This window comes from Crinia signifera, chromosome 1 (genome assembly GCF_055691185.1).
Source record: "Crinia signifera chromosome 1, ASM5569118v1, whole genome shotgun sequence".
NCBI lineage: Eukaryota > Metazoa > Chordata > Amphibia > Anura > Myobatrachidae > Crinia > Crinia signifera.
Window position 1 is genome coordinate 174568776 of NC_139217.1, and position 12723 is coordinate 174581498.

Genomic DNA, 12723 nt, shown 5'->3' on the forward strand with positions numbered 1-12723 from the left:
TATTTGGCACTGTGGCGGAATATCTGGCACTGTGGGGGCATGTGTATATTTGGCACTGGGGGCATATATGGCACTGTGGGGGCATATGTGTCTCTGGCACTGTGGGAGAATATCTGGCACTGTGGGGGCATATCTGGCACTGTGGGGGAATATGTGTCTCTGGCACTGTGGGGGCATATGTGTATTTGGCACTGTGGCGGAATATCTGGCACTGTGGGGGCAAATCTGGCACTGTGGACATCACATTGTGCAGTGCAATGGGCATCATGTTATGGGGCGTAATGGGCATTACAGTGTGGGGATCATTGGGTAATTGCCATCACATTATAGAGTGTAATGGGCATCAAGGTGTGCGGCATAATGTGTAATTAGCATCACAATGTGCAATCTGCAGGTACACAATACAATCATGGAATAGGCCACGCCCCCTTATGTTAGGCCACAAGTCTAATTTTTCGGCGCGCCTCCGGCGCGCGCAAGCGTTCCGTCTTCCAGAAAGTGTGTGTGTGTGTGTGGGGGGGGGCTATGGGCCAGTGCTCTGGACTTGCCCCCTAGGCTAAAAGTTGCCAGCCAGCCCCTGCACATGTGGCACCTCCTCCTCTTCTGCCACCTCGTCCTCCACTGCCACCACCTCCGCTGCCCAGACCTCCTCCTCCACTTCCTCCCTTTCCTCTTCCACCACTTCCTCCCTTTCCTCTTCCTCCGCCACCCCTTCTTCATTGCCAATCTCCTCCGCCATGACTGCCTCCGCATCCTCCTGGGCCTGGGAGGCCTCTGTGTCTTCTCAGACCTGTCTTGCTCGTTCCCGTGCTGTGTGGTAATTTGTATTAAGCCTTATCAACCTATAAATGCAAAGGTTATAAGTACTGATAATTGTACAGCCAAACAGCTCCTTAGTGGCCTTTACAAAACACAGCCTGTAACATGGCAGGTATGCTGTGACATTTGGGCCATTGTAAGCATCACAAACATGGCCATTTAATGTATAAACACTCACATCTCGCTATGCTGGCCCTGATTTGCTGGAGCAAATCCGGCTGGCGTCGTCTCAAGTCGGACCACCGCCGCTCCAGCTGTGCGATGGTCCGCCGCACCTGCGTACGTGCGAATATGCGGCGGCGGGCCACCGCATAAGCATTCCGCTTCTGGCGGTTGGTTACAAATGGGCCAGCCCGCCCCAGCCTGGTCTCCATAACGGAGACCAGTGCCCTCAGCTCCGCTGGAGAGAATGGGGCTGCTCTCCCATAGGCCGCCATCTTAGCAATGGCACAAATCAAACAATCATGTGCTGTCATTGGTTGATCAGAGTGATATTTGGTATTAACTTTATTGTTCATTTTTACACTAACAGCGTGTATGCGCCCGAACAGACGGCTAACCCATTGCATCGCACACCCATCCTAAACAGACAGTGTAAAATAAGATGGAAACACATTATATATAATCTATAACATTCACCAAACATGGGTATAAGCAACAGGTGAAATAGTCTGCATCACTAGACACTTACACCTAACTCAACAAGGTACTAAACAGCTATTTTAGAATGAAAGCTATGCAGCAGAAACATAGCAAATAGTGGCAGACCTTTTCCCAAAATTAGGCCATGCTGGGATGTGTACACTTACCTTCTACTGGCCCATACTACAGAGGTGGAATGAAAAGTAGCTAGCATCCAGCATGTATTTGGAGTGCTTTCACATGTGATTTGGATGCTAGCACTGATTACTTGTGCCTAAGTGGTGGACTGGATTTACATATGGAATGGGTAGTGTCAGTTGTACTACATACCAAACAAGTGCACAGTACAGATGTACATTCAAATATACATTTCATGTGTGACCTCAGTTTTAGTTGGTCATTGGTGTTCCAATCTGCATTTAGCTACTAAATCAGACTTACTCAGTTTGCCAGGTTTTTGAGAAAAATTTATCCACACCAAGGGGCGTGCCGTATGCGCCGCACGGTTGACGCTGCCGTACGGAACGTGGCCGTACGGAACGCAGGTTGCAGCTGATTAACGCCAATTACAGAAATAGTATTTAAAGTTGTCCTAGAAAGGCAAACAGTTGTTGCAAACATGGCTGGCTCAGAGTCAGAGGAAGAACAGGTGGTGCAGAACCTCTTGGCCCGCATGGAGTCCAACACCACCTATATCCCCCTCAACCCAGAGCAGCCAGATGGGCCATCAACATCAGGCCAATCAGCAGCTGGCCCATCCTCAGCATCAGCAGAATCATTGGGAACACAGCAGGTGGCTTCCCAACAGAGTAGCCAGGCCAGCACTTCAAGTACAGCAACCGGTGGCCGTGGCAGTGCCAGTGGCAGTGGCGGTGCCAGTGGTCGTGCCCGTGGCCGCAATCGGGCAACAGAGGAACCAACCACCAGAAACATGGCATATGAACCGCAGGAGCTTGACATCCTGGTGACCCGGGCACGGGATTTGATAGAGTGCCCACCGGTAAAGTTGACACACACAAGGAGATGGAAGATCTGGGAGTAGATAACGGCGGAGATTAATGCGGTGGCTCCACAAGTTCGTGAGGCGGAGCACGTTAAGAAGAGGCAAGTACATGTGTGTTACATTGGAGCAGTACAAGTCCAGTAATGTTTACATTCAATATTAGATGGAGTTGGTCAATGGGTGGTCACGTTGCTTGGAGGCACAGACATGTTTGCCATGTCATTGAATTGATAGTTATTGGAGGGTGACTGCGATTGTATCTTCTAAGGGTTGTGTTTCAAAATGAATATAATCTAAGTTTGGTGTCAGGAGGCACATGTTGTATTATGTTTCATATTGCAATGGGTGGTACAGCAAACATGAGGAGTGACATGTATTAATATGTACACTTTGATTGCAGGTGGCACGACTTCAAAGGGAACCTCAAAAAGAAATTGACCCAGCGGTGGGAACACAGCCACACCTCTGGGGCTGGCCCCATGCCATCAAAGCTGCAGCTCACCCCCCTGGAAGAGATGGCACAGTGCTGCATTGCAGTGGAGGAGGTCCGGGGGGTGAGCACCATAGACAGCGAGTCCCCAGCGGAAGTGATGGCTTCTACGCTTGAAGGTAATTATTTGCCAGGCCATAAGTAGATGTTTTGAATTTTGCATGGAATGTGTGGTAATTGGTATTTTCTCCTTCAACAGCATCCCCACCGCTTGGTCAAGAATCTCTTGAGGAGGTTGTGGAGTCTGTGCCACCTGGCCCCAGTAGCAGGCCCGTGCAGCAGCAGCCGGCAATGTCCGCGGCTGAATTGGCCACGTGGGGGCATGTGCTTGAAAGTATTGTGCAGCAGGGAGACTCGGCATCAGAGCGGGTGCGTAGGGCCGAGGAGGTGCTTCAGGGTTTGACCACCAGCCAGCAGAGTATTGCTGCGAGCCTGCAGGCTATGAGTGCCAGCCAGCAATCTATTGCTGCTAGCCTGCAGGTGCTGGCTGATCAAGCCCTGCGGCAAAATGAACTCCTCCTCCACCATAATGAACTTATGGTGGAGCTAGTTACCACCAATAGGGTCCTAATGTCACCCGTTTCTGGTGCATTACCACCATCATCACTCCCTGCTGCCAGAGGGGGAAGAAGATCCACCCCCTCCCCAGCATGTGCTCCACGTGACCCACCATCTGACTGTGGCCGTGGGCGAGGCCGAAGAGCTGCTGCACGTGGCAAGGAGCCTGCCAGGGGCAAACGTGCCCGCAAATGAACTTGTGTCCCCATTAATCTCCACCGTTATGTCTTCCCAAATCTTCCATTGAGCTGTGTGTGTCAGCATCCTGTGTCAAATTCCGTGCCGAGGGTCACCACATTTGCCCGCGGTTCACATGTCATGTTTGGTTCCCCTGTTGCCCTGTTTCGGCTAGCATTACTGTGTGCTGTACTTGAAGTGTTGGTGCTCTACTTTTGTTGTGAAGCCACCTGATGTGTTCCTAATGATTCTGCTGTGGCTATTTATTATATATTATTTACTTTTAGTCCTGTTATGGTACCATTTATGTTGTGATGGTTTGGAAATTATTTTCTAAGTTTCTTTAATAAATGTTATTTTGGCCCCCCAAATGTCTGTATTAATTGATACATGCAGAAGTGACATGTGTATTAGTATTATTAATATTAAGTTGTGTTCATTATTTGCAGTGTAAAAGTGTGTGACAAGTGCAGCATGTAATGTTCCCTTTAAGCTGCAATGGTTCCAATTGCAGCAGTGAGAAGCGTGTAATTAACAAGTAATGAGTAAAGAAGGTGATTGTATTGTGTTCAGCTGACATTGGTTGAGGTGCGTCCGTCCTGATTAGGCGTTCCGATTGCCTAGCGCATGACCGAGTGGTGTCCGCTAAGCAATACTAGCCTTTTGGACACCGCACATTTCTTCCCTTTTTGTTCGCGTGCATTCGGCGTGCTGTCCGAATGCACGCCTACCAACATATGTGTACTCTCCCGTGTCCGCCCATGTTTCCGCCTAGTTTAGCCCACTTTGAAACTACGCCCCTGTGTCATTCCGCATGACGCCCATAACACGCCCATATTGCCCGAGTGATTGCGGTGCACATTTCTGTACGGTATTAGTGAGAACAAGTACGTAGACCATGCGTGGCACATGCGCGTGGCGTTCCCCACGCATGCGCAGACGGCTAAAAAACGCGATCCGAAAGAATTCGAGAAAGTACGCACCGATCAGAATAAGGGCCATGTTTTTGTCCATTTTGAGAATAAATATGTACTGCGATCAGATCTGAATAAGGGCCTATGTGTAGTGCATCTTTAAGTTAAATGACTGCATTTTATTATTTTGGGGATATGGGTATAAAACTGTGTAACATTATGACTGCAATTAACAAACGTATATTGTCTCGCTCTCCTCAGTGCAACCTTAGGTAAATATGCCAACACAAATGGCGGCCATAATACTCTAAAGTTGTGTAGATGCAATTCAACATCTACAGTGTGTAACACTTCGCAGATTAATAAATAGTTTTATTACAGTCCTCTATTCTAGGATTATTTCCTCAGAAAAGTTTATTATTTGTATCTTCTTATAATAACTATGTGGGAATTGCTACATGTAGTGAGTTGACAAGCAAGTTGCAATCCTTTGTTCCAAGATATACACCACAAATCGGTTTGTATTTTACTATTGTAACAGTGTCACCAATATATGGGAACTGCTGAACATAATAGTCCTGTGTCACAGCTAATATGTTCTCAAATAACCTCTAATATCAGGCAGATATATTATCTGTATCCTTGCTGTGACACAGTGTTAATTCTATCTTCTGATAGGAGATCTTTTATATAAACGTTTGTCTGTTATTAATATCAGACATCAGACATTGAAGAAATAAGCCGTTTTTGTCCTAATGTAATGCCACAATGGGGGTGAGAGTCATGGCCATGTAGGTATAATAATTTCAGTGTGGTAAGTGTTGGGCAGTCACATGTGGGTCGCACAGGTGGTCAGGGCTGTCTGCTATATTAACATGCTAAACAGGTATAGGTGCTGTGAAGAGGATGCAATGGTGACAGTCTGACCCCTGTAACCTTTATACCAGGGCCCTAATGAAGCTGCTCTGCGAAGCACGCGCCAGCTAGCGGTGTGCGGGCAGAGTAGTACACTGATTGTATTACTGTGTTATTGTTACATTGTGTTGATTTATCCAGCACCTTTCCCCCACAGGGGGTAGTCTCTCTCTCTCAACATACTGTATATACACATTACTTTTAGAAAAATTAAATGTAAACGAATTAAATGTACATGCAGTAAGAATTGAATGGTATTTTAAAGACTTAAAACGGATTTAGATATTTCCATGTTTAGAGCAAAGTTACATCCAAATAGAAAAAAAAATTGTTTTGTTGTTAGGAATGTTTACTGCAATTGATAACTTACTAGATGTTGTTTCAGTTCAATTAACCAATGAAATGCAGCACCATGACTTTATTGAATTATCAGCACTGATTGTTAGTAAATGGAAGGTCTCCAGAGCATTGAAATATTGCTGGTCTTGACAAACATACTATATAAGGAACTTGCAACTGATGGATGGCATCAGAAGAATATGAGTCCAAATCATCTTGGTAGTGGTGAGTTTACAGTCCAGACATCTGTGTAATCCAGCTACGCAGGTGTGTGACACTGGAATAGACACCAGGCTTGTTTGGGAGGGCACATCCAGAGCCAAAGCTGACAATTCCTATAAGTGACCATCTATTATTAGACTGCAATGCAACCAAAGGACCTCCTGAGTCTCCCTAATTCAATGGGGAAAAAGAAGAGACATACTTTAAAGTTACTATGATATACATTTCTAAGTAAAATTATTAGATTGATAGAAAGAACCAACAATATATGACCGTGGGGCCCATTTATTATATAATATTTGCAGCTAATTCCCCCAAAACACTCTTTTCAGGGGTTAGCTGCTAATATTAAGTATCACCTGAATGTATCAGGGGGTCCCTCCTGCCCCGCTCGAGGCAGCACTATAGGGGATGCATAGCTGATCGATGTATCAACATCAGGCAGCATCGCAGTGGGTCCGGGGCAGTGGCGGTTTTTACCTATGGGCTGCAGGGCTTCACTTTAGGCAGAGACAGTGGCAGATTTTAGACTGCTCTGGCTTCAATGTGACTGGCAGTGACTTCCTTTTGAAAGTCTGACTTGCCAGTCACTCAAGGCAGTCCCATTGGGAGGTGTTCCCTCCCTCCGGGATGCCTCTCTTTGCACAAATGTGCAGCAGCCCCCAAAACAATACTGAGCATGCGCCGGACCAGGGAACCTGATTAAGCGTCACGGGCTGCTGCAAAAGCAGCCCATGGAGGTTTGGGCCAGCGCATGCGCACTATGTATGAAGTTACTGCGCATGCGCTGGCCCTGTGCAGGGGACTGGCAGCCTGGACCGGAAGGTGCGGGAATTGCGGCAGCGGCACCAGAGGGGGGGGGGGGGGTCGCATTGCGGCAGCCCCCTCTTCCAAAAGGGTAAGAACCGCCACTGATCCTTATCTTCTTTCTTACTGTATGATTGCCATCACCTGTGGTGAAACACCTTTCTTAGTATTGTATTCCTCCTGGAGAGGGTCTTGTTGGGAGGTATGTAGATAGAATCTGATTGGTTGCTATGGGTAACATCACACCTTCAATAGAACACCCATCTTAGTAAATTGACCTCACTCAGTCACGAGAAATATGACAATGTACAGGGCCGTAACTAGGGGGGGGCTAGGGGGTCACGCGCACCGGGCGCTGGAGGGTGGGGGCGCTAGTTTGGTGTCCCGGCAACGTGGTCCCTGGGATGTGCAGCGGGGGTCTGGGGACTGGTGGGTTAACGCCAGGTCCTAGCGGGGTCCCGGGGACTGGTGGGTTAACTCCGGCTCCTAGCGCTGCCGGACGGTGGGCGGGAGGCAGGTTTTGAAAAGACTTGCCGGACGCTGATGGGCAGAATTCAGCCCATCAGCGTCCGGCAAGTCTTTTCAAAGTCATCAGCGCTTCCCGCCGCCAGGCAGATAGCGCTAGGAGACGAAGTGAGTGAAGGCTGCCGCTACACCAGTCCCTGGACCCCTGGACGCTACACACAGGTATGTTGGCAGCGGGGGTCCAGAGACTGGTGTAGCGGCAGCTTTCACATACACAGCCGCTCGCTATTTGCCTGGCGGCGGGAAGCGCTGATGATTTTGAAAAGACTTGCCGGACGCTGATTGGCTGAATTCAGCCAATCAGCGTCCGGCAAGTCTTTTCAAAATCTGCCTCCCGCCCACCGCCCGGCAGGGATAGGAGCCGGAGTTAACCTTCTCCAGTCCCCGGACCCCCGCTGCCTGACCCCAAGGCAGTGATTTTTTTTTTGTGGGGGGGCGTCCAAATGACTGCCAACCCGGGCGCCGAAACACCTAGTTTCGGCCCTGCAATGTACCTAACACAGTGGGTCCTATTTAGGATTCAGGAGCAAAACAAAAAAAAAGAGGGAAATTTGCTTCTGAAACAAGACATGCTGCAATGCAAGGGGTGCACAGATATTTTTCCATGCAGGGAAGATACTGCCTGTTTCTGCATTTAGCACTTAGACTGGGCATTAGGGTTTTTTTTTTTTTTGCAATTAAATATAAGAATAATCTAGGACACACATGTTCCCAATGCTAATCTCTCTGTACATTTATTTCTACCCCACCTTCCATGATTTTGTCCAAGGTGAAAATTGCTCTTTTTTATATGCTTTTAATGTGATTAAGGCCCATCATGCTCTGTAATCACTGTGTGAATCATTGTCATTAATATACAGGAGGAGCTTTTGGATATATTAACCCGTTGAGTGCCAAGTGAATTTGTCAAAATAGATGTGAAATTTGTCAAGCAAACATCTTTATTCATCATAATGACCTGTAGTGTTTACCTTATATAGTAAATATAATCTTTTTTTACACAACATTTTTTATTTGAATCTATATAACAAATGTGAGAGACAATGGCTTTTTGTTAGTGGATATTTTGCACATCTCTCACAGAGATGTTGGCACTCAGCGGGTTAAACACAAGCTGTCTTCTATAGGCCATGAAGGTTACCATTTTGTAGCATGAAAATGCAGCTTTCATTTCGAACCAGTGACTAGTAGTTTTAACTTCCCCATTTATTAGAACTATTTATTCATTATAATCAGTGATGACACTGAGCTTCTAGTGAATTGAGAGACTACGGGGGAAATTTACTAAAGGAAATTTGTAAAAAAATAGGTGTATTTGTATCCAGAAATACACTTATTTTTTTTTTTTATAGCAAACTTTATTAAACACCATTGTACAGAAGCATATAAAATGTACATTTAAGTAATGAGCATTATATGACAGGTAGAAATTACAATGTCAATACATTTGAGTCAAATATGTTCCTTGCCGAAAAGGAGAGGAAGATTGAGATCAGTATGTATTGTCCAGTAGGCAACAGCAATGAGCGTGATTAGTCAACAATATTCACTGGAGGAACACCAGAAAGTACCCGAAGCGAGTACAAATACACTTATTTTTGACATTTACTATCCCGAAAATACGGCAATTCGTATTTGAATTGATAGCACATCAATACAACTACGAATTGCCGTATTTTCGGATAGTAAGGGGGAAATTTACCAAAATGGATTCGTAGAAAAAAGGTGTATTCGTAGGGAGAAATACACCTTTTTTTTACGAATTTGTATTTTCGGGATTTACAATCCCAAAAATACAACAATTCGTAGTCCTAAAGATGGAACATTCGTATTTGTATTTACAAATACGAATGTCCTACACAATCGATAGGATACGACAGAAATCACCATTCAAAAGAATGGTGGTTTCTGATTTACTAAGCAGCCGTACTGATAATACGGCTGCTTAGTGGTGTAAAACACCCACGCAAATACGACAGGAAAATAGAACACCATTTTCCTGTTCTATTTGCCTTTTAGCCTGCACGGATCAGTCAGATCCGTGCAGGCTTCAGTGAAAAAAAATAGAAAAATAAATAAATAATTAAAAAAAAACGGCGTGGGGTCCCCCCCCACAGCTGTAACCAGCACCAGGCTGAAGGAGCCGGGGCCGGTAATTAAAAATCAGGGAACCCGACAAATAGGGGTTCCCTGATTTTTAACAACCAGCCCCAGGCTCCTGCTCTGGGGCTGGTTCCCAAAATACGGGAGACAAAATGACTAGGGGTCCCCCGTATTTTAAGAACCAGCCCCAGGCAAAACCAGCCAGCAGGGTAATGCCACAGCCGGGGGGAGACTTTTTATGCAAGTCCCCCCGGCCAAAGCATTAACCCTACCGACCAGTCAGCCTGGCCAGGGGCCCTGGGGGAGTGGGGACCCCCCCAATAAAGGGGTCCCCCCCCTCCAGGACTTACCTGACCAGGCTGAAGCCTGGTGCTGTCCTCGATGCCCCTGGGCGGTGGGCATCGAGCTGATTATCGTGTAAAAAAAAAGATGAACCTATTGTTTTTTACTGTGGCACTACAAGTGCCAGCAAGCCTCCCCAGCAAGCTGGGACTTGGAGAACCACAAGTCCCAGCCTGCTGGGCATTAAAGGGCCCGCTGGCACTTGTAGTTCCACAGTTAAAAAAATAGTGCACAAAACACACTGACACACTTTTAAAATAAAATTTTATTACATACAAAGCCCACACATACTAATACTTACCTATCTTCTTTCCGTAGGTATCTCTGGTCCTGTGTCGTCGTCTTCTGGTCCTGTGTCGTCCTCTTCCTCCATGTCGACCGTCGCTGTCGCCGTCCGGATCCGACGAAATCCATTTGGGAAGCTGTGGAAGGAAACCATACTCACCTGTCCCAGCGCGACGTAGTCCAGGTAAGGGTCTTGGCAAAAAAACAAACCGACAGCCTGAAACCAAGCGGACACGGAGACGCACGGTGTTTGTTTACATCGTGCGGCTCCGCCTCCCGAATGTCGCTATTGGCCACCTTGCGGCCTAGCGGCCAATCAGGAGCCGCTAGGCCACAAGGCGGCCAATAGCGGCATTCGGGAGGCGGAGCCGCACGATGTAAACAAACACTGTGCGTCTCCGTGTACGCTTGGTTTCGGGCTGTCGGTTTGTTTTTTTGCCAAGACCCTTACCTGGACTACGTCGCGCTGGGACAGGTGAGTATGGTTTCCTTCCACAGCTTCCCAAATGGATTTCGTCGGATCCGGGCGGCGACAGCGACGGTCGACATGGAGGAAGAAGACGACACAGGACCAGAAGACGACGACACAGGACCAGAGATACCTATGGAAAGAAGATAGGTAAGTATTAGTATGTGTGGGCTTTGTATGTAATAAAATTTTATTTTAAAAGTGTGTCAGTGTGTTTTGTGCACTATTTTTTTAACTGTGGAACTACAAGTGCCAGCGGGCCCTTTAATGCCCAGCAGGCTGGGACTTGTGGTTCTCCAAGTCCCAGCTTGCTGGGGAGGCTTGCTGGCACTTGTAGTGCCACAGTAAAAAACAATAGGTTCATCTTTTTTTTTACACGATAATCAGCTCGATGCCCACCGCCCAGGGGCATCGAGGACAGCACCAGGCTTCAGCCTGGTCAGGTAAGTCCTGGAGGGGGGGGACCCCTTTATTGGGGGGGTCCCCACTCCCCCAGGGCCCCTGGCCAGGCTGACTGGTTGGTAGGGTTAATGCTTTGGCCGGGGGGACTTGCATAAAAAGTCTCCCCCCGGCTGTGGCATTACCCTGCTGGCTGGTTTTGCCTGGGGCTGGTTCTTAAAATACGGGGGACCCCTAGTCATTTTGTCCCCCGTATTTTGGGAACCAGCCCCAGAGCAGGAGCCTGGGGCTGGTTGTTAAAAATCAGGGAACCCCTATTTGTCGGGTTCCCTGATTTTTAATTACCGGCCCCGCCTCCTTCAGCCTGTTGCTGGTTACAGCTGTGGGGGGGACCCCACGCCGTTTTTTTTTTATTTATTTATTTATTTTTCTATTTTTTTTTTACACCTTGCAGCCTGCACGGATCTGACTGATCCGTGCAGACTGCTAGAAATAATTCGTATTAGCAGCCGTATATACGGCCGCTAATACGGATGGCTACACCATCGGAGGGTTACAAAGCAGTCGTATCTGACTGCTTTGTAACTGACCCTCCGGAACACGAGTTTGCATACGACTTAAACAGTCGTATGCAACCGTAGGGGAAATACCAATACGAAAAACTAGGTTTTTCATATTGGTAAATTTCCCCCTAAATGTCAAAAATAAGTGCATTTCTGGATACAAATACACCTATTTTTTTTTACAAATTTCCTTTAGTAAATTTCCCCCTACAAGTTTATGAATATTGATTAAGCCCACATAAGTGCTGCCCTCTGTGCAGACTCCCAATTCACAAACACAATCACATTATAATCTGCAGATAAAAAAAATAAATAAAAAAAAATGAAAGAATGAAACATTCTTACCTGACATGAATCTATTTGTCCTGTTAGATAACCAGCACACATCATTGATGGCTGTATTAAATTTCCATATATTTGAGGACTGCTGCATACAGTTGTGCTAATGATCTTCAATTTAGCCTGTTGTAGAGCCGGTGATAAACTCCCTTTAAACAAAACAAAACATTTATAATCTCCAGTGTGTGTGTCAGGCAAAGCATCCTTAATGCTTTCTTTGCACAAGTTATTTGATGTTACCAACCTCCTTCTGTCAGTGTTCCCCATCCGGTGACATAGCATGATGAGTTGTCAGGAAAGATATCAGATGACTCTGGGAGACACACCGGCTGGATATACGATGTAAAGATTACCGGATTTGACAACTGAAGAAGCGCAATATCATTTATGTGTGTATTACTGGAATATTTCCCATTAACAATGATATTTTGGAGCGGCAACTCAGAACCAGTACTTAAATATATTGTTCCTAAGACGACTTTCCATGAATTCACATTAGTACCCCTGTGAATACATAAAACCATATCTTAATCACGGTTTTGCTCCACAGTCATAGAGCAAAGCATATATCCTAATGAGAACACAAGCCTGCTTATGGTCACACTTCTCTCTTGGTGATCAAATGATCATCTGTGTATTAAATGGATTTTTATAGCGCTATATAAATAACCGCTGTCTAACTGAACCATAATGTAACATTTCATTCTGTACTAATTATTAAAATACACTGGTGAATGTACTAGAATGTATATTCCTTTTACTTTACATGTGAGTGATTCTGCAACTTCTGTGTATGTAAATGTTTAAGTATC

General features: G+C 46.3%; 1 protein-coding gene across 1 annotated transcript in view; it reads right to left on the reverse strand.

Moving 5' to 3' along the window:
* Positions 1–6065: 6065 nt before the first annotated feature.
* Positions 6066–12723, reverse strand: part of LOC146026887 (transmembrane protease serine 11D-like) — a 49742-nt gene continuing 43084 nt past the window's right edge. Inside the window, exons 8-10 of the mRNA XM_083157942.1 lie at positions 12156–12415; positions 11918–12060; positions 6066–6250 (exon numbers count right to left, since the gene is read on the reverse strand). Of these exons, the coding sequence (XP_083014068.1) occupies positions 6089–6250; positions 11918–12060; positions 12156–12415 (565 nt within the window). The 3' untranslated portion in view covers positions 6066–6088. The remainder of the gene's footprint in view (positions 6251–11917; positions 12061–12155; positions 12416–12723) is intronic.